This window comes from Carassius auratus, chromosome 34 (assembly GCF_003368295.1).
Source record: "Carassius auratus strain Wakin chromosome 34, ASM336829v1, whole genome shotgun sequence".
NCBI lineage: Eukaryota > Metazoa > Chordata > Actinopteri > Cypriniformes > Cyprinidae > Carassius > Carassius auratus.
In genome coordinates, this window is record NC_039276.1 from 21,932,063 (window position 1) to 21,956,015 (window position 23,953).

At 37.4% G+C, this 23,953-nt stretch overlaps 1 protein-coding gene across 2 annotated transcripts in view; it reads right to left on the reverse strand.

The window, feature by feature from the left end:
- The window catches only part of dync1i2a (dynein, cytoplasmic 1, intermediate chain 2a), a 31,047-nt gene extending 7,206 nt beyond the window's left edge, over positions 1-23,841 (reverse strand). The window contains exons 1-10 of one of the 2 annotated variants that reach the window (XM_026218635.1): positions 23,713-23,841; positions 21,905-22,021; positions 20,883-20,997; positions 19,795-19,885; positions 14,591-14,644; positions 11,237-11,352; positions 4,109-4,195; positions 3,161-3,323; positions 2,955-3,054; positions 1,915-2,040 (exon numbers count right to left, since the gene is read on the reverse strand). In XM_026218635.1, coding sequence (XP_026074420.1) covers positions 1,915-2,040; positions 2,955-3,054; positions 3,161-3,323; positions 4,109-4,195; positions 11,237-11,352; positions 14,591-14,644; positions 19,795-19,885; positions 20,883-20,997; positions 21,905-22,012 — 960 coding nt within the window. In that variant the 5' untranslated portion in view covers positions 22,013-22,021; positions 23,713-23,841. The remainder of the gene's footprint in view (positions 1-1,914; positions 2,041-2,954; positions 3,055-3,160; positions 3,324-4,108; positions 4,196-11,236; positions 11,353-14,590; positions 14,645-19,794; positions 19,886-20,882; positions 20,998-21,904; positions 22,022-23,712) is intronic. The other variant, XM_026218636.1, reaches the window with a different exon arrangement.
- Positions 23,842-23,953: the final 112 nt, after the last annotated feature.

The following is a 23,953-nucleotide window of genomic DNA, read 5'->3' on the forward strand; positions in this document are numbered from 1 at the left end:
ACACCTTGTTAAATCGATGCCACGAAGAATTAAGGCAGTTCTGAAGGCAAAAGGGGGTCCAACCTCATACTAGCAGGGTGTACCTAATAAAGTGGCCAGTGTATATCGGTATCAGCATTGGCTACTGGTCAAAATGAGGATGAAGAATATCGGTATATCAAATATCAGCAAAAATTTAATATCACGCATTCTTGGAATTTTCATTTTTGGGTGAACTTAGTCTTTAAGTATTTCTTAACTTTGCTTTAAACAGAATGAACGTATCCAAATAATATACTGTAAAGAATATTTGATAGTTGTGTTAAAATTATTTTTGTTTAGCTAATTTATTTTATATAAGTTTAAATGGGGGAGGGGTAGTAAAGTAACCAAGTAAAGTTTGACAAGTGACTTCACACTGCTGCTTCTGAGTGATTCAGCTGATAGTTTCTCAGCATGTTCTGTACCTTCTTGTTTTGGAGAATAGTTTGTAAGCAAATTCCAAATTCCACCATGACACCTCAAAACACCAATCCAAATGTACACCACAAAACAACAAAATTACATTTTTACAACAACAATTACTGACGCTATACTGAATTTTGTTCTGCACTGAATAAGCTGAACAACTCATACTTTCCTCTAAGAAGAGTTAACCAGCCCCAACACACTCAGCAGAAAGTTGGAAAAAGTAACAAGTTCACACCTCTGAGTGTGTGTGAATACTTTTGAGTTTTTGATGAGTTTTTCCGCATCTGTGTGTGTGTGTGTGTGTGTGTGAGCTATGCATCCGTTGCTGAGGGTGGCACATGTGGTTCTACTCAGGACGTCCACAGCAGATCACCTCAGGCCAAACACACAGCTAACACTAAACATACAGCAACACTCAACTGAGCAGTGAAGAAAAAACTTCTAAAAGGAATGACACATTTTGCTTCTGTATCGTTTGTTAATAAAGCATGCTGGCTAGATATATATATAAAAAAACTGTAGGGTTGAAGCTGATGACCATTTGCTATTGTCTGATTTGAGTGTTCAAGTATTTTAAATCGACTGAAGTCAAAAGGTTCATAGAGGTAATTCTTATGTTATGTTATCTTATCTTATTCTTAAGTTAAGAAGGTTTTGTAAGATTTAAGGTAAATCTGACCCGAGGAATGCGAAAGGTGTATGCAGATTTTAAATGCACTAGGAAGGTTGAGTAATATTCAGTACTGATTATTAGAAAGTGTTACTGACTCAACGCTAACAGAGCTCTGTTAATATAAATATGTGCACCTGAGTTTGTGAATGAATGTGGATGTGTGACACAGTGTTTAAAGAAGTATCATAAATGAATTTAGCTCCCTCACCCAATGTTGGTCTAAACCTGTATGACATTCACTCTTTCATGGCACACAAAAGGCGATATTAGACAATTTTCACATGCTGTTTTTTTCTCCATACAATGCAATTTTATACTTTTACAGATATGATCACTATGCATGTCACTATGCTTTTAATGCATGGAAAAGAGAAAGTTAAAGTCTTCAGAATCTCTTCTTTTGTGAAACACACAAGGAAAAAGAAATGGCATTGTGATGACATGTGAAAGAATTTGAACCATTCCTTTAAGGTATCACATGTGTGTGTGTGTGTGTGTGTGTGTGTTTGTCTATGTGAGTGCATTTGAATGCCAGCTGAGAGAAAACACAGTGTGCAGAAGCTGTTCAGGGGGATAAGAGGCAGACAGTAAGATACAGAGAGAAAGAAAAGATGGATGGAAATCTGTCTGCAGCCCTCCCGTGAGATCTCAGGCCGGTGTGTACGTGTTTGTATATGACAATCATGTTAAGTGGGATAGCTTTGAGGAGGTGTGTGCACAGGGAGGACTGAAAAGTCAACCGATGCTGTTTGAAGACAGGCGTATGTGTGTGTGTGTGCGTGTGTGTGTACCTGACAGTGGAAGACATACTCCGGTGTGGTCTTCTTGTATTTCATGTTCCAGACCAAAGCCACTCCATCGGGCTCATGCGGTGCTTCCTCGTTGTTGTTGTAAGAGGCGACCAGCAACTCTGGATACTGTCAACACATGTACAGGTCAGAAGAACTAGACATTTACTACCCAAGTAAAACTTAGTCTGGTTACAGCTTACTCTATTTATTTTTTTAATAATTTATATACTTTCTCATGTCCTAGTATCATATGCACGGACAATTAGTACTGTTAAAACCAACAATGCCGTAAAGTATCTGATGAGCCACTGATTGCACGACGCCAGGAGATTTCTCATGTAAACTCACACTGACAGCATTGTTCGAGTGTGTGGTTTGTGCTCTCTCTCAAATCACACACATCTGTTTGTGCTGTGGACACACATGAGGTGCAGTGCGTTTCAGAGGCTTTATACTCGAGATCTATTACATCAAACTAGACACAGCGACTCCAAGACGTCCAATCATCTGTTTGATATGGCGAAAGAAATTCACTTTGAAAAACACCTCTAAACACACAGCCAATGTGAAATGTCTGATTTATGTGCAATTTACATGTTTGCATGCATTTTCTTTTGTAAGTTGAGTGTTGCTTGTTATATTTCAAAATAAATAGTTATTATATTTAAGTTTTGTGCTCTGTTGTTAACTGTAACCTGACAGTAGGCCTAATGTAAAAGGACTCACTGGATTATTTTAACCTAAATTATAACCTAAAGATGCTATGTGAAAATATGAAACATCTTGCGACTTTCTTGCTAAAGAAAACACAGTTTTACTCAAATTAATCAAAACGGATATATAGCATATCAGAACCAAACTCTTCATTTTTTTATGTTTTTGAAAGAAGTCTCTTATGACGAAGGCTGCATTTATTTGATCAAAAATGTTCTTGGTATTTTAAAAAAATGATTTGTTCCTGTGATCAAACCTGAATATTCAGCATCATTATGCAACTCTTCAGTATCAAATGATCCTTCAGAAATCAGGAGGTCACGTACCTGTGGGGACCAATCCAGACAGGTCACCACCCGCTGTTTGGACCAGTGATCATCAACAAACTTTCTGTTTACAGACAGTTTGGTCCCAGCCTGCATCTCACTAGGTACACACCACACACACACACACACACACACACATATAAGCAAGTATCTCACACTGAACAGTGCACATGAGCTTGTTTTAGGTGAGTAGGGCTGACTGTTACCCCTCCTTCTCCTCCATGTCTCGGCCGCTGTAGTCGAAGAAAACATCCACGTGTTCGGACAGAGCGCGCTCCATGATGCGTGTGCTGTGATCGAAGAACTCCATGAACTCCTCCGAGTGCAGGATCTGCAGCTTCTCCTCCTCTGTTAGCTCATGAGGGGGCGCTACACTCACGGACGGACAGGAAACAATGACAGGTGTGTCACTGGAGGAAACTCATTCCATTTATACATGAGAATTGTTGAAGTCTTGATTCTAGTGGTTGACAAATGTTCCAAAGTGTTTGATCAAATAGTGTTTAATTTTATGCAACAGCATGGCTGTTTGTTCCATGTTTGTTCCAGTCAATCCAGTATTGAGCCATGCAAGACTAGAAAATTGCAGGAAAGTATATCTACATGAAAAAATATTTTGAAAATTGTCTAAACACATGCATACAGCAAGAAGCAAATGTGCATAAGTGGAAATATTTATATATATTTTAATGTGAAAAAACACTGCAAATAGTCCGAACTCCCATGAAATGCCTACTTCAATCATGAATAATAAATAACCTCAATAAAGTGTTAAGTGAAAGTGACATGATATGAAGCCAAGTTTGGTGACCCATACTTAGAATTTGTGCTCTGCATTTAACACATTCAAAGTGCACACACACACACACACAGCAATGAACATGCATATATAAATTATTACATGCATGAGAAAATAATATATCACAATATTCTAATTTTCACATTTTTAGTTCTGAAATACAAATTAAATTAAATTAAAAATTAAAATGACAAACACAAAATTACTAAAACCACATCTGAACTGAAAACAGGAAATCTAAAAATGTAATTAAAAATATTAACAGAAAGTATGACGGTAAATCAATGATAGTAAAGTAGCAGTAGTGTATTACAGTGGAGCTGATAGGAGACTGAACATGAGGTGTGTTCAATACCTTCCTCGTCTTGTTTCTCTGTTGGTTTCTCTTTCTCTGTCTCGACCTCAGGCTGCGGCGGTGGGATCTCTTCCTCCTCATCTTCCTCTGCAGGAGGAAGATCACAAACATAAACACACTTCACATCAGAGCTGCAGCACGGTCTCATTACAGGACCCATGTTTCACACCATTCATACTTTACAATGGTTATGTTTTTTTTTTTTGTAAACTGTGCGTTTATTGTTATTAAACCACTCGAGGTAACATTGCAGCACTGCTTTCTTTCAAATTGCATATTTTTGTCACCTCCATTCAGGACTGGCAACAACCACATTTACATACCAACATCTATTCAGTGTCCAGCAACTTGGCCTACAGACAATATGAACAATACTGCATAAAGTCAGCCAATCATAACAGAGGTCATTAACATATGTAAATTACCTTTTAAAGGCACAGTAGTAGTAGTAGCTTTTTTAACCAGATAGTATGATAAACGTCATGAAAAACAAAAATAAGTTTTTGGTGCAAGAAACTTGAGAAAAATACCACTGTACTTCAAGCATTCAGGGTGGGAAATATTCTCCAATTAAAAAAAAACTCACTATATAAAGTGGATCTTAAAAAAATATGTAATGTACATTTTTTTAGTGTGACTGGGGCCACTGTACACAAAACTGAACAAATACAAAATGTATGCATGCAAGATAAGCAAATTATCCATCACTGTGCTAAAAGAACCAGCCTTTTAGCAGGAGATGGATACCAAATTACACTCTGAATCTCCATTAACATAAAATAATCAGGACTGTGGAAGGATTGGTTGCATTTCACTGGTTCTGATGAATATCAATTGAAAAAGTGGAAAACCCATATTGAATCAGCCAACAAATTCTTGAAACCCAGTGAATATGTGACAAGTCCATGACTGCTAACAGCCTGTTTAGTCTGTTCAGATGACTAAGAACAACCTGGAGTGTGTGTTTCTGGGTGTGTATGGATATTGTCTCTACATCCCAGACTCTGTCCTCTCTGTAATCTACAGGGGGCTACGCCGTCGCAGAGGTCTTAACCTACAGCCCGTCCCAGCGTAAGTGAGACAGGGACTATTCAGCAGCGCATCCCACACACGCAGGGCAGCAGGTGCCAGCGGCTGAGACAGATGACGACTCTGTGCGTGTATTAGGCAGATGGTTTTGCTGCGATTGTGTGTGTGGTGGCATAGGGATGGCACAGAGGTTTCTGCTTGACTGCTCTTAGTCAAGACTCCCTCTCCGGATACACAAGTCCCATGCAATTAGAGAGTCGGCAGGGGGTCCAGGGACCGCTATTCACCCCCAAACATGAGCAGCTAAATGAAGCTGCTGCACTGACCAGCTGTAAGCCACACACACGGCTCATCTCCTACAGTCCTCTACCAGTGACGCCTGAACAAATGTAGGCTCAGGAAAAGACGTTAAAAGGATGTCAAAGGAAGAGCTCCCAAAATGAAATGTTTTCATTTATTTGCATTCAGGCCATTCTGAATCCATATCATTTTTGTTCCTCAGTGGAACACAAAAGGAGGAGAATATCTGTGGAAAATATTCTACATTAGCCCCTCTTTTCAACACAGGAAAACAAGGAAAAGGGACCCGCTCTGAAAAAGACACAATAAAAAAAAAAAAAAAAAAAAGTAGACCATAGTATAAATGCATGATTTTGGGAAAAAGAATATATAACTAATTTTCCTTATATGAATTTAACATAAAATATGAAACAAAATAAATAGTACTATACACTCTTAGAAAAAAAAAGGTACACTTTAGGTGCTATTTCCAAGGTGTTCCTTTTGAAAAGTAATGGCCCAGTACCAGCTTTTATACTTTCTGTCTTGAGAGTTTAGTAAATGTAAGATAAAACCGGAACATATATATGTATATATAAATATTTATGTTGGCTTTGCACACCAAGTCATCATGATTTTGGATTTTTTTCTTTCAGAATAATTGCACGGTTTTAGCCACTGACTTGCATTTTATGAATCACAAAGGACAACGGTTACATCTCAAAATCTTCTTTACTGTTCTACTCAAGAAAAAAAAAAATCCCCTGCATCTTGGATGTCCTGAGGGAGAGTAGATTAACAGCAAACTAAAATTTGGGGTTCATTCTCCCTATAAGACATAAGCTCATCTGTGAGAAACTGACTGAAATGTAAGTCACTATTCTCCTCGACCACAGCTTTCTCAAATATGGCAGCACTGGCGCAAAACCTTTCTGACTGTGAGAACTACTTACACCATTTAGTAGTTAATATGACTTCTGTGGTCTATTCCAAATGCAAATAGTATCAGAAAAATAATAATTTTAATTATATAATTTTTATAATTATAATTTCCCCACAAACAATCATATCCGATAATCAGAATGGTTTTGTGGTACGCCAATGTTAATGGCAGCTTTTTGCATGACCAGAAAAACTTGTTTCAATAGAGAGTGAAATTGTCCTTTCCTGCAATAATCAAAATGATAATGTCATCTGTCAGATTTTACATCAGAAAGGTGTCCACGACTCTCTCAGGAAGGGCCGGGTTTGAAGAGAGAGAGAAGAGGGGGTGGTGAGGTTCGCTCTGATGAGTTTATGGAGTCGTTCTGATGACACGGGCCATCTCGCCGAGCCGGGCCCATACTCAACAGGAAGAGAAGAGAGAAGGTTAAAATCTTTCCTTTCAAGGGCCTCAATCAGGCTCGGAGGAAAACAGTAATCAGTGTCTTTCAGTCCTGGGCCCGAACGCAGCGTGGCCCTTTCTCCGCCAGCCAGACCCGAGCAATCAACCTGCCAGGCATTAGCAGCGGAAAGACAATCTGAAAATAAGGGGTGTAATGCACCTGCCAGCAAAAATGCCCATTTGGAGAAAAGCAAGTGATCCTGGTGACCCCACAGAAGGGGGGAGAGAGATAGAAAAACATTTAACAGAATTCACCCTGATGGCAGATCCCCTTCCCATCGACACCTCATCTCAAAGCAGCAGCAATTACAGCTTTTGTATCCCTCAAGAAATAAAAGCTTTCTGCGGGGAGGGAGGGCGTAAGCAGAGAGAGAAAGAGAGCAGCCAGTAATCGGCAGGCTTTGTCAAAGGACAATGTATTAATGCAAGCACCCCATGGGGTCAGAGGTTGTTCGAGAACAAGACTAATGCTCTTTGATGTCCTCTGCAGGTGCACGGAGTCCGTCGGACGCCCACAGAAAAGGAGACGCACAGAGACCTCTGAACGCTGACTTCCACGTTTGTGCTTGTGAAGGAGGACCGAGCGAACCTCAGCTTTGTGAATACGACTCCAGGACTTCTGCACGAGTCAATGAATGGGTTTTTGGTGAAGGGCTTTACAGCTGCAAAACAGAACAAAGAGGCGTGCACAGCTCTTCGGGTCGCATCCTTCTCCAGAGAGGAAGTCCTGTTGAACAGATCCATAAAGATCAGTGTTCAACGCCGCTTCTGGCCATCACAGGTCCATTGAGATGCTGGATGTCTGAACATACCTCCAATGCCTCAAAATGCTGTCTTAAGGTGTGGCCACCATAGTTCTGCACATTTTCAAGGCCAAAATCCAGATATTTCAATAGGTATTCACAAGACTTGGTATACCGCGTATAGGTGGTATAAGATTTTCCCACACGGATTTTGCAATAGGTTGAGTTGGTCACATGAAATCGACCAGTTGCTTATTTTAAAAGTGACTCCAGTGATTTGTACCTTGGTATACTATTGACAATTAACAATTTTGCTAATGTGACTACACATTAAGCAAACCATTCAATAGATTAAGGCAATAATCTATTGAATCTATTTTTTGTGAAGGCATTATACACAAATACACCTTTAATGACCAAAAATGGGGTCTTAAGGTGTGTTTAAATGTACCATTGTTTAGTTATGTTCTTGGGCAAATGTTCTAAGGCAATAGGATTCTACTAGATCAGGAATTCTGCATATGTGCGAAAGACTTCCCCAAGCAGATTTTGCAATGAGTTCAAGTTCAACTTGTACTCCATTACTTTTTTGTGAAAGCATTACCAAATTAGTTCTGTCCAAAAAGTTTGTGCAAAACAGATATAAAATTAGACCAATGGGGGCTTTTTATTATCCCTATAATCAATGTGGTAATTATTGGGTCATTGACTGATAGCTGATGAATGATGAAATAAGTGCATTTAGGAGATGATGGACAAATGGTATTCATTTAGAGGCGCTGGTATCTGTGAAGAGCTGGGCCGAGGGTTCCTCTCTTTAAGAGAGATGCTCTTCATTTGAGAGGCTTCTTGTGATTAGCACGGGGTATTAACCCTCCCATGAGCACAAGGGCGATTAAAACAATCACTTTTAATTCAATTTCACACTCTCATAACCTCCAGTGCTCCAGCAAACAGAGCCGTGGATCGGGCAGTTATAAAAGCAATTTCAATCCACAAATCCAGTCTTTTTGAATGTCTTTTAATGCACACCAAGACCATAAAACTGATTGAAGGAGCAGCACTGGACAATAGCATCTGGATCTAAGACCTTCAGACACACTGGTCATATCACGTACGCCACATGAAAAAAACGCAACCCAATTCAAGCAATGCACAGCAGCTACTGCACTGTGTGACATGACAGACAACTATTTCTGTGCAGTGCTGCTCTGATCAATTAAAGAAAGGCACTTCATTTATAGAATGCATTAAATGCATGTGAATGTAACTGTATCTAGCACTCTGAAACCTGTATGTCTTTCTGCACACAGTAACAAGCACACACTTTCTGACCTACACACAGAGCCTTCAACAGCCCCACAAGCCTCTTCACCACAAACCACTCCATCAGTGAGAAAGAGAGAGAAAAACCTCCCGATGTCACCCAGAGTGATTTGTTATGTGCTGGAGGAGAGACAGGAGAGAGTGTGAGAGCTGATGAAATGATTATACAGTGGCAGGAATGGAACTGGTGTGTGTGTGTGTGTGTGTGTGTTGAGGAGAGCTTTAGGACAGTCTGCAGATAAAAGTCTTCATTTTAACATACTGTGGGGGCTGGGGCAAAGTGACACAGCAGAAAAAGATATAAATCTAGACATTTTCTCAGCCTTTTGACAATGTGTAAATCTATCTTGTCACGATAGGTGAAATTTCTGAATTTACTCTGAAAGGGCTTAAAAATAATAGGTAGCATCGTTTCAAGTACATTCAAAATGTTTAATGCATGAAGTAAAATACAGCAAAAAGTTAAAACGACCTCATGAGGACTATCTCTATAAGGACAGGAGGAATAATATAATGACACTTAACAATAAAAAGTAATAGGCAGTGACATTTATCTACATACACAGCCATTCTGAAGTTTGGGGTTGGTAAGTTTTTGAAAGTCACTTAAGCTTAGAAATGCTACATTTATTTGATTAAAAATGAAACTGTAAAAACAGAAGAATTATGAAATATTATTTAACTCAATTTTTTCTATTTGCGTTTATTTTAAAATGTAATACATTCCTGTGATTTCAAAGCATCATTCCTCCAGGAGTCACATGATCCTTCAGAAATCATGCTAATACACTGATGTGCTGCTCAAGAAACATTTCTGATTTTTGTCAAATATTACATTAATGCTTAACATTTGATAAAAGTTGATTGATTCTGATGACTTTTAAGGATCCTTTGATGAAAATAAAGATTGAAAGAAGAGCAATTATTTTAACACTAAAACCATGATTTGGGATATAAGTGAATATTTGCTATTTTAAATAAATTAATTGAAATTGACTATCAGTCTAAACTGATTTGAGAAAACGAACCAGTTACAGTTTTTGTGTTAATAAAATATCTGACTTGACAGTTACACAAAACACACCTAGCATATCAATGACACAGTCCTATATAATATTATAAATTGTGATTATTTCTCACTCCTAATGTGGGATGAGTCCACACTTCCAACAGAGGAGCATTTATTTTTCTATTTCTTGTTGATTTGAATAAATAAAGAATAAAGCGTATATTCATAAGCAATCATTTCTGAAGTTAAAAGTGCTCATCTTTGTTTTAGCAATCCTGTTTTTATTTTTCATACTAAAGAAACTTCACTGGCAATTTATTCTCTTGAAAAATCTTTAAAGATCAGGAGTGAGAGAACTGGCAATACATTAAACTGACCAATACTGATATAGTCATGATTCCTAAAAAAGCTTTCATTAAAACGGTCCCTAATTATCTCTTGCACAAACATCAACAGAACAGACATCACACACATACACACACACACACACACAGTACAGCAGTGATCATGTATATCTGACATGAGAGTGGGGCGGCCACATAAAAGGCCTCAACTGCAATTACACAAATCCTGGTCTGCCTTTGGACACACACTCTCATATCTCCACAAACCTACTGCTCGTTTCCTTTGCCCCCTCTCGCTCCATCTCTGTAAACGGATGTGTGTGTGTTTGTGTTTAATCTTGCCTTACGTCTTATGTTTCTCGAGTCTCTGCAATTTTCCCTCAGCTTTCATCTCCATGCTCACTATGATCAGATCATTTCCAAAAAGGCTTACACATCACACACACACAGATCTGAAAGGCTCTCAGATCAGAGGCTTGTGCTCTGACTGCTGCTGCAGTGTCTCCTCCTCCTATGATTGACATGTGTCAGTCATGCTCGTTTTGACCTGACCTGCGTCCTCAGCGTTAAAAGTGTGCATTATTTTAAATGAACAAAAGTATCTTTGTCAAATAATGACCTTTAGTCAAATTTATTATTATGCTGTGGTTGATAAACCATAATATAACTCACATTATAAACCTACCGTTTAAAAAAAAAGTTTACAGAGAAACATTCAAATGTATAGTAAAAAGTATAATTTTCCTAAGCTGGAATAATAATGTGCACATGCATACATAGATACAAATGTACTGAAAGCAAGCAAGCACCAACATTGGTCATTATTGATACGGTCATGTATATATCATGCATCTGTAATTCTCAAGCCTGGATCCACCTGTAGCATTTAAAAATCTGGAGGTTGTTAGTTTTTTTTTTTTTTTTTTTGTAACAATATCAGAAATAGCTTTGGTTGCTGTGAATAACATGAAAATAATCTTGTAAATGGTATCAGTGTGTTTGATCACCACTTACCCTCTTTCTGCTCTGTCACAGTGGGCGTCTGTGTCTCTTTTGTGTAGGACACCACCTCTTTGGGAGGGAAATCCACCTGGGTCACCTTCACCATGGCCAACTTCATAGGACCACGTCTGGGAGAGCGCGCACACACACACACACACACACACACACATCATAAGAAGGAACAACGCCCACAATGTTCAACCATCTAAAGTTTTACACACATACTACATCTCTTAAGCAGATGACAAACTGACACGGACACAGTTAATTCTGGTAAGATCTCTCTCAGCTGATCTGATCACAAATTGACAGCACTTAAAGTACAGGTGGAAACATGTTCTTAGAAAACACTGTGATCCACATTCATAGGTGTCAGAAACGGAGACGTTTCTTATGCTCTTGAATTTTTTTATTATCATAAAAAGCTTTCAGTGCCTGATTAGTTTTCAGATAAATATGAACTGCCTATAAATAAACTTCAAACAAAAATCTAGTTACATTTTTATAATGATTTATTAATTTCATTTCATTGAGGACTTTAGTTTTTGCCCCCTTTATTCATGAGCTCAAAGATCTAAGACTTTTTCTATGTACACAAAAGGCCTATTACTCTCAAATATTGTTCACAAATCTGTCTAAATCTGTGTTAGTGAGCACTTCTTCTTTGTTGAGATAATCCATCCACCTCACAGGTGTGGCATATCAAGATGCTGATTAGACAGCAGGATTATTGCACAGGTGTGCCTCAGGCTGGCCACAATAAAAGGCCACTCTAAAAAATTTTTATCACACAGCACAATGCCACAGATGTCGCAAGTTTTCAGTGAGTGTGCAGTTGGCATGCTGACTGCAGGAATTTCCACCAGAGCTATTGCCCGTGAATTGAATGTTAATTTCTCTACCATAAGCCGTCTCCAGACCTTTCAAATATATTTGCATTACACTGACCCTTTCACCAGTGGTGGCAAGATATTTTTTGTCCACATCAGGCGAGTGGACGCATGATGAGTGGGAAAATTACACAGTGTACTCTTTATCCAGTCATAACAACAGCATTCACAGTTTAAAGCTGCGGTAGGGAACTTTTGACGCTCTAGCGGTTAATAAACAGAACTGCTTGCGTCTTGCGGAAGAACATCGTAGCCGGAACTACTTCCCTCTACTAATGTCTATGAAGAATCACAAAGGTACTGGGTTACTCCGCCGCGGTATCCCCGAAGCAATCTAAAATAGTCCAAATATAAACACTTATTATAGGTGCACCCTAGTGATTCAGGACAAGCTAAAAACACGGTTTGGAAAATGGATTCATGGTGTACTTGCTTATTATATACATTTTTCTACATTTTGAACACAAACAAAGTTACAGACCGCAGCTCTGATTGGTTGTTTCTTACCGGGAGCGATGGAGTTTCTGCAAATGGCAATAGGACCACTGGGAGGAGCCAGAGGAGCTTGATTTTTTTTCACTGATTATCTGTCTCATATTCTACTGTCAGGACATAATGACAGGTTTAATAAATATGTAAAAAATATTTTTTTTTTTTTACAAATGTTCCCTACAGCACCTTTAATGCAGGATGTGATGGAATTTGTCAAACTCTGAATTGATTACCCGATCAATAGTAGATCATTACACTTAAATCAAATCAGGATATGTAAATTATTTGTAAAAATGAAGCTACACACTATTTTCCACACACAGTAGCCTGTGTGATGCTCGCAGTGTTTTCAGCATCTGCCGTCTCACTAAATGAGGACAGAAACATATGGAGAACATCTCCAGAACTGCTCTGAGAGTCACTTCATGAGCATTTGACCGTTTGATTTGAGCAAAAGCATCATATCACATACACAGTCAACCCGTCAAAATAACAGTCTGGTATTTTTTTTTATTTTTTTTTTGTAGAATGTACATTAGACTACTACTTCTACTAAAACGAAACAAACAATATTTTTAAGGATTTCACACACAACATTTCTTCCATGTTTAAATTTGAATAGTAAACCCCCATTTGTTTGACATAAAATAAAGTCAGTTAATTGTCAATAATTAAAAGATAAATTAAATTAATGTTTTATACCTTCATTTGATAACACAGAAAAATGTTAATATACAACACAGGATTTCTGAGGGGGAAAAAAATCCAAAAAAAGTTGTTTATAAATTCAAATAATTAGACATGCTAAAACACAGACTTTGGTAACAATAATAAAAAATTATAATATAGTGAGAAAAATGTAAACATTTCATAAAGCATAATTTTTGTTAAACTTTTAATAAATTGATGTGAAAATTAATCTGTTTCATGATTTTTAATAATTAGACATGCTTTTTAATTAATACAATTTAATTCAACTATTAAAAAGGAGTTAACAATTAAAACAGAAAAAACACACACACATAAACATATGTATATATAAAATAAACAATTAATGTATCCATTTTGTGTATTTCAGTTGAACAAGACTATGTTCCCCTATATATTTCATCATTGAGGATTTCTTAAAAAAAAAAAAAAAAAAAAAGTCTAAAAATCTTGTCTCGTCAAGTCCTCGTGAACCAGTGATGCGCGGGTCAGTGTATAAACAAGCAGCACCCGACCGATGTTTTCAACTAACCCGCAAAGACTGCAAAAAAGGAAAAGAAAATATTGTACCCGACCGCTTCTTGAACCGCGTTTTATACAAGTAGCAAATGCCTCGCCCCTTTATATTAATTTAATTACTTAAATAGGCTATAGCCTACAGAATAATAAGCGTTATGACTGCACACATAAGGCTTGCTACAAAGAACTGGTAAAGTAATGAATGTGTCTAAATTAGCAAGGAGACATTTAATTGTTTAGTAATAAACTGGTGTCCACCAGTGGTCACACCAGATACTGTCTGGTTTTCGGACCCCCAATACAGAAAACTGCACATTTTAGAGTGGGCTTTTATTGTGGCCAGCCTGAGGCACACCTGTGCAATAATCCTGCTGTCTAATCAGCATCTTGATATGCCACACCTGTGAGGTGGATGGATTATCTCGGCAAAGAAGAAGTGCTCACTAACCCAGATTTAGACAGATTTGTGAACAATATTTAAGATAAATTTTGAGTAAATACAAAAAGTCTTAGATCTTTGAGTTCAGCTCATGAAAAATGGGGGCAAAAACAAAAGTGTTCTGTTTATGATTTTGTTCAGTGTAGTTTAACTTTTTTTGGTCATTATATAATTTCTAAGCTTGCATTTGATTATTTTGACAACTTTTATTCTGAATTCTATTAGTAACGCTAATGAATAAATACTAAATGTGTCCAGATTTTGACTAGTATTGTAAAGAGCAGAAGTGAGGGAGAATGAGCAGAAAGTGTGCAGTACCCCGGCTCAGAGTGAAGCAGAAGGGTAGAGGGGTCACAGTCCCAGTGCAGAGTCCTGTTAGTGTCACGAGACACGGTTACACACACACACACACACACACACACACACACACACACACACACAGAGACATACAGCAAGACAGAGAGAGATAGAGAGGCGGCGGTTAAAACACAATGTTATAGACCTCCAGAGCAGTTAGAGACGAGAAGAAAAGCTTCTATACACACAAGACAAACACAACACCGGAACAGAACCAGATGTCCTGACTATATGGCAGCTAAAAATAAGAGGACAATCTCTGAAGTTTTGCAAATTAATCTGGTAATATGAGCTGAGCACCAGTGTGCGATCTGTTTCTCCAGACTGCCATCTTCTATAAAGCCATTATCTCTCAGACCGATGCATTTCTAGAGAAATAGTCTCTTTTCACCATTTCTGATAGACAAAAGTCAAAGTTCATTAACCCTCATGTAACCCTCATACTAGTTAATGTTATTGCATTGGGCTGAAACATACTGACTTTTCTCACATAGTATATAAAAACTTATATACTATAGGCCTACTATAAATTTATAAACTAATAACTGAAAATTTGAAAAACTCATAATTCAAAAAAAAAAATTGGCCAGCCAAAAATTGCTTATATATGGAAGTTCTAAGCGGCCATGCATTATAATTTTTTTTCCTTTTTGTTTTCTCGTTATAACGACTTAATTTTCTCATTATCTCGACATAACGAAAGTAGTTTTCTCGTTATAACGATTTATTTTTCTCGTTATCTCGACGTAACGAAGTTCGTTTTCTCGTTATAACGACTTATTTTTCTCGTTATCTCAACATAACGAAAGTTTGTTTTCTCGTTATAACGACATGACAGTTTTACTGTTGCTATAGTAATGAACTCAACTTTGACAGGCATCTGATGGACAACCATGCAGGCGCTCTTACTGTAGCCTATATTTCAGCAAATTTTGTTTCGCCTAGGTAATAACGTCTACAATACTGTATATAAATAAAGGCTGATCAATCACTGTTGATTTTTCCAGAGACAGTACAACGAACATTTTGTTTTTTTAATTAACATGTTTAAATGGCAACACCGCTAAATTAGAGCTGCTTGGATTAAACTCACTTTTCATTTTCCCTTTATTTGAAATAAAATTATATATAATTTGTAATTTGTAGTAGTCATTATATGATGTGGCAGATATCATGTGTGTTACAAGCTTCTGTTTGAAAAGAGCGTCCACGTGTACGTGTAGTGTGTGTGTGTGTGTGTGTGTGTGTGTAGAAAAAAACGATTACAACATTATAGAACAAAGCTGAATTGAATTAGCCTACGGATTTAATATATACATCACATTTCTCATCAATATGGTTAACAATAAAGATTAGTAATAAGGAAAGGAAGCACATCAGCCTACATCGTTAAATCCCGTCCTACTGTAGATAAACAGAATATAGTGATGTCAACCTTGGTTTTGATAAGCAGTTATTTTGTGACACAGAACGCGTTGGTGAAACTCATGCATCTAGCAGGAACTTAATACACAAAATATTCATATTGATTCAAGCATTTAACATTTATGAATTAATTAAATGTCAGTAATAAAGACTGCACAAATTATACCGATCACGAGGAAGGTCCACGTACAGTAAAGTGGATAGTGTACAACACCCCATCAGTTATATTCAGGTCTATAGTGCCACCTGCTAGCGCAGTTTTGTAACTTCTTAGAGAAAATTAATTCGTTATAACGAGAAAACGAACTTCGTTATGTCGAGAAAACGAACTTCGTTATGTCGAGAAAACGAGAAAATGAAGTCGTTATGACGAGAAAACGAACTTCGTTATGTCGAGATAACGAGAAAATTAAGTGGTTATAACGAGAAAACAAGAAGAAAAAAATATTATAATGCATGGCCGCTTAGAACTTCCGTACTTATAAATATCTTATGCTATGTTGTTAATTGACATTGGATGCATATTTAATAATCAGTGTTTTTTTTTTTTTTTCGCTCAAAAACAGAAGTGCTTGTGCTCGGATCAATGAGGCCAGTGTCCAATCAGTTCCAAAAATAATTTACAAAAAGACTGGATACAAAATGTGTTGATAATATAACATAACGAGAGATTTACAAGCTATTTTTATCAGCACAACCATTTAAAACCACGCTAATAAGAAAGGTCTCCACATAAACACCAAATGTTGACAATAGGAGGATTTCTTCAGGTTTCACAAGTAGAAAAAAAAACAAAGCTGAAAATGGAGCACTGTATTTACAGGTAAAAAAATCTGAAAGTATAATTATATAATGCTATTTCAAATGGTGGTAGTACAATATGACTACATAGAAAAAAAAAATCCATATTTAAATCAAATAAATGCTACTTTGTTGAACAAAAAGACATAGTATTTACTCACAAAATGTATTTTATGCTATTTTCAATATGACTAAAAGTCGACTTCTGGTGTGCATTAAAAAGACAATGAAATCCTTACAGATCATGACACACAAGCGGAAGCACAACCCGAGGCTGTGTGTGGTCAGGAGTGTGACTGTGATGAGGGAGTGTGTGTGTGTGTGTGTAGCCGGTAACATGACCTGTGTGTGTGTGTGTAGGAAGTGCTGAAGCGGTGTGGGATATGAGTGGACACGGAGCCCCGGGGGCATCTGTGTGTGTGTGTGTGTGTGTGTGTGTGAGTTTCTGCTGTAATCAGGGGTTAAACACTACTTACAGCAGCTCTACAATACTCCCATAGGTCTTATTGTGAGCTCAAATTCACTCTTATTCTATAAGGTTTCTATATTTATATTGTTTTACTAGTTGGAGCTTAGTGGTTAGCTCATGTGCTCCACAAAAGATGCAGGTTCCCCTTTATTTTGACTGTCAATAATAAACAGCCATTTTTTTATGTCAATACTAGAATGTTCATACTGTGATGCTCCAAGCACTTTTATAAGTAGTTTGAACTGAAATGTGTTTTGGCAGTGTGTGTACACAACCACCCTAAAATGAAAAAAATCCACCCTGTGGTTTTATTTTAATCTGCTCAAATCTTTACCCCTTTCTCAAATCGAGCCGATCTCAAGTGTGTGAGACGTCACACAGACAGGCCCCACCCACGATGGTTTGATTGACAGGAGTGTTTCAGCACAGACTGGACTGGCGTCTTACCTTAGACCCTCCCCAAGTGACTGTCATCAGGTGTTCTGTTGTTGGATGTAATAATGAACATAGCAGTCGTCATTTACTCCTGACATCTGAGCCGCTGAAGATGCAGAGGTTAAATTTGTTTCTGACAAGAAAGCGCCCCGATCTACCTAAATGTGCTTATGTTCACATGAATCATTCGTGATCCAGCTTCACCCACTGAAGAAACGAGTGTACGTTTTTTTATGAATCTTTGCATGTGACTTTCCTAATTAGCAAGTTTCAGATGAATGCAGCTGAAGTAAACAGTCCCTCAGAGAGCAGCTGGAAGAGAGAAGGCGGAGTCTGCAGAGCTCATTAACATTTAAAGGAAAATGCCACAAATTGCTTGCTCTGAAAAGCACTGTTTTTGACAGGGTAAAAACACTACCATTGAGAAATTTTGAACAAACTATAGTCTCTTTCACACACGCTTCAGAGTTCACTCTCCATCAAGTGATCTGTACTTTTCACCTTATCTCAATGGACGCACAGTACACCTGTATTTGACGCTCTGTAAACTCACCGTCGAGAGAGAGCGAGAGTCTTACCACGCTGAACCGACACGCTACATGTTAAGTATTTTATTTGTTTTATTTTACTGTTAAAATAATGGAGTTCATTTAGAATTATTCAACTTTTTCGAACAAGCAGAAGATATGCCAGTTTCTCTGGTAGTGGGCGGAGCTAATGCACAAATGGCAATTTAATTGGCTGGTGCTCATCTATTACCATCCCTGTTTTGATTTCAGCAAATCAGCTTGACTGAACGCAGACAACGTGATTAGTATTCATGAACCCAGCAGCTCATCAATCCATAGTGCATTGTATATTGTTAGTATGGTAGTATAATTAGTATTAGTATAATTAATATCTTGGCCAGGGACCATTTGAAAAAGAGACTATCGTCTCAATATGATTTCCCCTGGTTAAATAAAGGAATAATAAAATAATACAAATAATGATCTAGTACTATTTTTTTTTTTACAGAAACCCTGAATGACCAACAATTCCTTAAGCATCACCACCAGTCTTAAGTTCATTTAAAATGACAAATATGCATTCATACATGGTTATCAAGTTTTAGTTCTAATCACTAAAGTTCTATCATTAAATACTGCTTAATACCATAATATAATGCTTGACTGATTAAGAAGCTAAGATTTAAGAAGCTGTGCCATTTTACAAAGATTAACTGAATTGAATAATGTGTGTGTGTGTGTAATACAATATCAGTCTGGCGAGTAAACTAAAAAATTTACTAGCCAATGGCGATTATATTGCCAAGGTGTGCGTAGAGGGTTGAGAATCATATCAATTTGTGGAAAATGGGCATCTTATGACCACTTTAATAATGCACAACTGTCACCTAACAGATAAAAATGTAAGGATGAGCAACATTACAGCAACAAAGAGTGAAGAACTCAAGTCTGAACCATTTCATTATTCAGCTGGGACTTTTGTTGGTCACAGAGCTTATTTTCTACAAAAATCCAATAGTCAATGGAAAAATTTTGTTGTGTTTTTGTTGAGGGAACCAGGGTGATGTGAATTTCCGACTGGATTCCGGGATAACCTTCTCCCTAGATGCAACTCTGCTTTAGCTTAAAAGGCTACATTAACATCACTCTGGAAAAACCTTTGCATCAAGATTGCATACATGATTTTGTAAATCACAGACACGACTGGAAGCTAAAGACAACACAGCTAATGTTTTCATGTTTCCCCTTCTCTCTTCTCAGGGGTTTTCCAGCAATACATTCTCATTTAATTACAGGTGAAAAGCAGCTAATAATAGAGATTTATTCAGCAGATCATTCCCCTACCTGCTCAGACCTGCATACAGACACACAAATACAACACCACTTTCACCGGAGGTCTGTCCCTCAAGCAATGATAAAGCCACAAACCTCTCCAGCGCCAATCAGATCTGACCTGCCACATGAACGAGAGGCAGAGAGACAGAGAGAGAGAGAGAGACAGAGAGAGAGAGAGAGAGAGAGAGTACCTCGTCCCCGTGGCCCCCTCTCCTGAGTCCTGGCTCCCTGCTTCACTCGGGGTGTCTGTAGATTTGGCCGTGGGAGACATGGGTGTGGGACCTGTAGAAAGAAAGAAAGAGATTAACATACTTTCATCCACAAACAGTGCCCTCTAAAACATTTGGACAATTTGAATCACACTTGGAAACGTCTGAATGATGCTGCATTACACACACAGCACAAGTGTCATGTGCACTCAAACACTGCTGGAGCTTTTCTCTTCACTAACGTCACTTCTCTGACACGTTTCGTCTGATGAACTGGTCTTTTGATGATAGTACCTACATTAATGGGCAAACGTTTGGAACGATACACTTTTTAATGTTAATAGCTATGAAATATTATTACAATTACAGTACAGTTTTCAATATGAATATATTTTCAAGTGTAATTTATTTTTGTGATGGAACAGCTAAATTTACTGCAGTCTCCAGTGTCACCTGATCCTTCGGATATAATTCTGCTTATTAATAATTAAATACACTTTTTTTTTTTCACATTAAAAAAATCTGATTTAGTCCAAACTCTTAATCAGTTCTGTAGCACTTAACAAAATAAATAACAACAACAACAATAAAAACAGTTCATACCATGTAATTACAAACTGAAACGAGTATGCATGTGTTTGTGTGTTATATAATTAGTTATTAGATAATTAGTTCGTCTTGGTCACATGCATAAAAACTATGTAAAATATTAGACAAGAAAAGATGGTCAATGTTTTTAGCCCACTTTAACAATACAGGTACTTGTATTTACAGCGCTCAGATATTAAACGTCATAAACACTAAATCTAAGTGTTTGATGAAATTAGTTGCCAGCCACCAAATCTACAGTGGTGCACTCCTGCCCCCTTGTGTTCAATCAATATAATACACTGAACTGCACATTGGTCTGTACCACTCTCAAAGAAACCTGTGCTGTTGAATATCTGCTAAAATCATTGACTGAGACTGCAAGGTGTTCTCCTGCGGATGTATAAACGATAGATCTCTTATTGCAGGGATGTGTTCCAGTGGACGTGGATCGAGTGTGTACTGTACTGTAGGTGTCTCACCCGCAGGAGTGTCTGGTGTGATGCCCATACTCTGCAGCAGAGCATCAGCCTCCCTGCGCTTTTTCTCCAGGTCTGAATCATCCTGCGGCGGGACAGCCTCCTTCTTCAGCTCAGCCTGACACATACAAAAACAAACACTTCATCAAGAAACTAACGCTCTATTGTTCCCAGAGAACAAAAACCAGTAATCGGACTCTATTCAGCCTTATACTGCATTCACTCAGTGTCGACACAAACTGTAGTGTTGACTGCATTCATCAGCCACTCAACCTGCTACTACAGTTATGGTAAGAAAAATCATTAAATTAAAAGAGCAGCATGTGTTTAAAGGAAAAGTAAGTTTATCAATAGCTGGAAATTAACAACGGGGACTTTGCAAATGTCTAATGAACAAACAAAAAATGTCATACTGTACTGAAAAGAACAGAAAACTAACAAATTATATAAGCTTATATTATATCCGATCGCCCAAATTTGACAGAACTTACGAAAAAATAAAAAAGGAGTTAGTCTTCAGTCATTTAATTTTGTGCTCTATTCATGAAATGTTCCTGAAAACATGCAGACAGCGCTGTATTCATTGTTTTTAACAACATTCAGATTTTAAATGTAGTTTTCACACTTTCATTACAAGTTGCTAAATATTTACTATTCATAAGCTGCCATACCGTTTTGTTCATGACTATTTTAAAAGATCAAAACCCAAAATAGATTCAGTTTTCATAGGTTTACTGCTATTTATTTATTTGTTGCTTTATTAAGTCTTTTTCATCTCATCAACCACAACTTAAAAATACATATCAGAAAAAGTAATTATGTTAATTGTGCATATTAATTTGTGACATAAACTTCCACCCCAAGGCACCTGGAAAAAAATGTTTTCTACTCTTGTTGCTACTGGAATCATGCATATGAAAGGACTTTACTCATTATGATTCATACATGAGCCAGTGGAATATTGTAAAACTCAACCTGGTATATTAATACAAGTGAAACAGTAGATTATGGTGTGTTTTTTTCACCTCTTTTTTCTTGCGCTCCTCCTCCTTTCTCTTCTTCTCCTCTCTTATCTGAGCCAAGCGCTGTTTCTTTCGCTCAAGCTCAGCTTTCAGCTCACTTTTATCAGACATGATTCTTCACTAAACACCCAAAGACAAACTCAAGTTAGTGTCACGCAGGGTTTTCCTGTATGTTTTTTTTTATTGAAACTTTAGGCATTTTTTTTCTCTGTTAAACTCTGTGCAGCTGCTTTGACGATCTGTGTGTTATATAAGGTGCTTTAGAAATAAAGCTGACTTGACTTGATAAACTGAGAATATGGAGCTCATGTTCAAAAAAACAAAGCACTTTAATTTTAGGCCCAAAACTGAGCAAAAACATGCAATTTGGTGCAAATCTTTTTTAAATGTCCAGAAAGTATAAGAGGGAAAGAGAGCCCTTCAAGTCTGTCGGGCCGTCCCAGTCTCTTCAGAGGATCAGGATCAGCTCAAGAGCCAGGCTTGTGTCTCTGATCTGTCTTTTGTGTGCCGCAGCACCTGACTCTCTCTACAGCCCTTAATGACCAGATTAAAACATGCACTTGAAAAACAAAGTGCCTTGTTTAGTCCAGTAATCTTTCCCTGAGGATTACAGAACAGATTTATCATTCATTCACTGCCATCTGCGTGAGTCCTGAGGCATCACACTAAAGCTTGGGACCTTGGGAGGAGAGTAGAGCACAATATAAGCAGTTAAACTGAACTCATGACAAATAGAGAATCAGTTTATTCGACTCGCTTCGTGTCTGGTCCAAAGATCAACAAATACTGCAGGATCGTTTCTCTGCTTGTGACTTTAACTGATAGTTCACCTAGGTGTCATTCATCTTGTTGAATATTTCATCCTGTATACACATACACTAACAGTCAAGTTTTTATACAGTAATATTTTGTGTTTTTGTTAAATAATTCTCTTCTGCTCACAATGCCTGTAATTATTTATTCCAAAATAGAGCAAAAGCTTCAATATTGTGAAATAAGTATATTATTTAAAATAACCGTTTTCTATTTGAATATATTTTAAAGTGTAATTTATTTCTGTGATGTGCAGCTGTATTTTCAGCATCATTACTCCAGTCTTCAGTCACATGATCTTTAGAAATTATTCTGATTTACTGCTTTTTAAAAAAAAACATAATTATTATTATCATTATAAATAAGTATATTTCAGCTAAGTATATTTTTCTTTTTCGATGTTCAATTTAAATATAATTTTTTGTAACATAAGTGTCTTCATCAATTTAAAGCATACTTGCTAAATAAACTCCAAGCTTACGAATAGTAGTGTAGTGTTACAAATTATTTTTATTTCAGATAAATGCTGATCTTTGGATCTTTCTATTCATCAAAGAATCCTGAAAAAAACTGCTCAACTGTTTTAAATCTTAATAGTAATAATTAATGTTTTTTGGGCAGTAAATCAGCATATTATGGTGATTTCTGAAGATCACGTGACACTGGAGTAATGATGCTGACAAAAAACAACAACAATAATTCACAATATTTAAGCTTTTGCTGTGTTTTGGATAAAATAAATGCAAGCTTGGTGAGCAGAAGAGACTTATTTAAGAAACATAAAGGATCTTACTGTTGAAATTTAATGTTCTTAACCTAAAGAGTTTAATGTGTGTTATTGCTCTCCGTTTGATTCACATTAGCAGCCCAGGAGAAACTACTGCCTGACCCCACCCAGCACATAAACAGCGACATACCGAGGGATACACCGTTCACTTGTGTCATAAACACACCACTTGAGATGTTTTCTCTAATCTGAAATCTTGTTGTGAACAGACCTGATGTGTTTATTCCTGCAGAAAGCGCTGCTTTTGTCGCACTGCTCAGTTTCCGGGTGCGCGGACGCAGAGGCGCTGCTGACGGGTGCTGAGGAGGACCAAATAATAACCCAATGGCAAAAACGCGTTTGTTTCCTCAAATATGTCAAATAAGGAACCCTGGTGCAAAAAAGTAGCTTCCCTATATGATATTGCCTTTAGATAAAAGCGTCTGCTAAATGTCTAATTGTAAATGTAAATA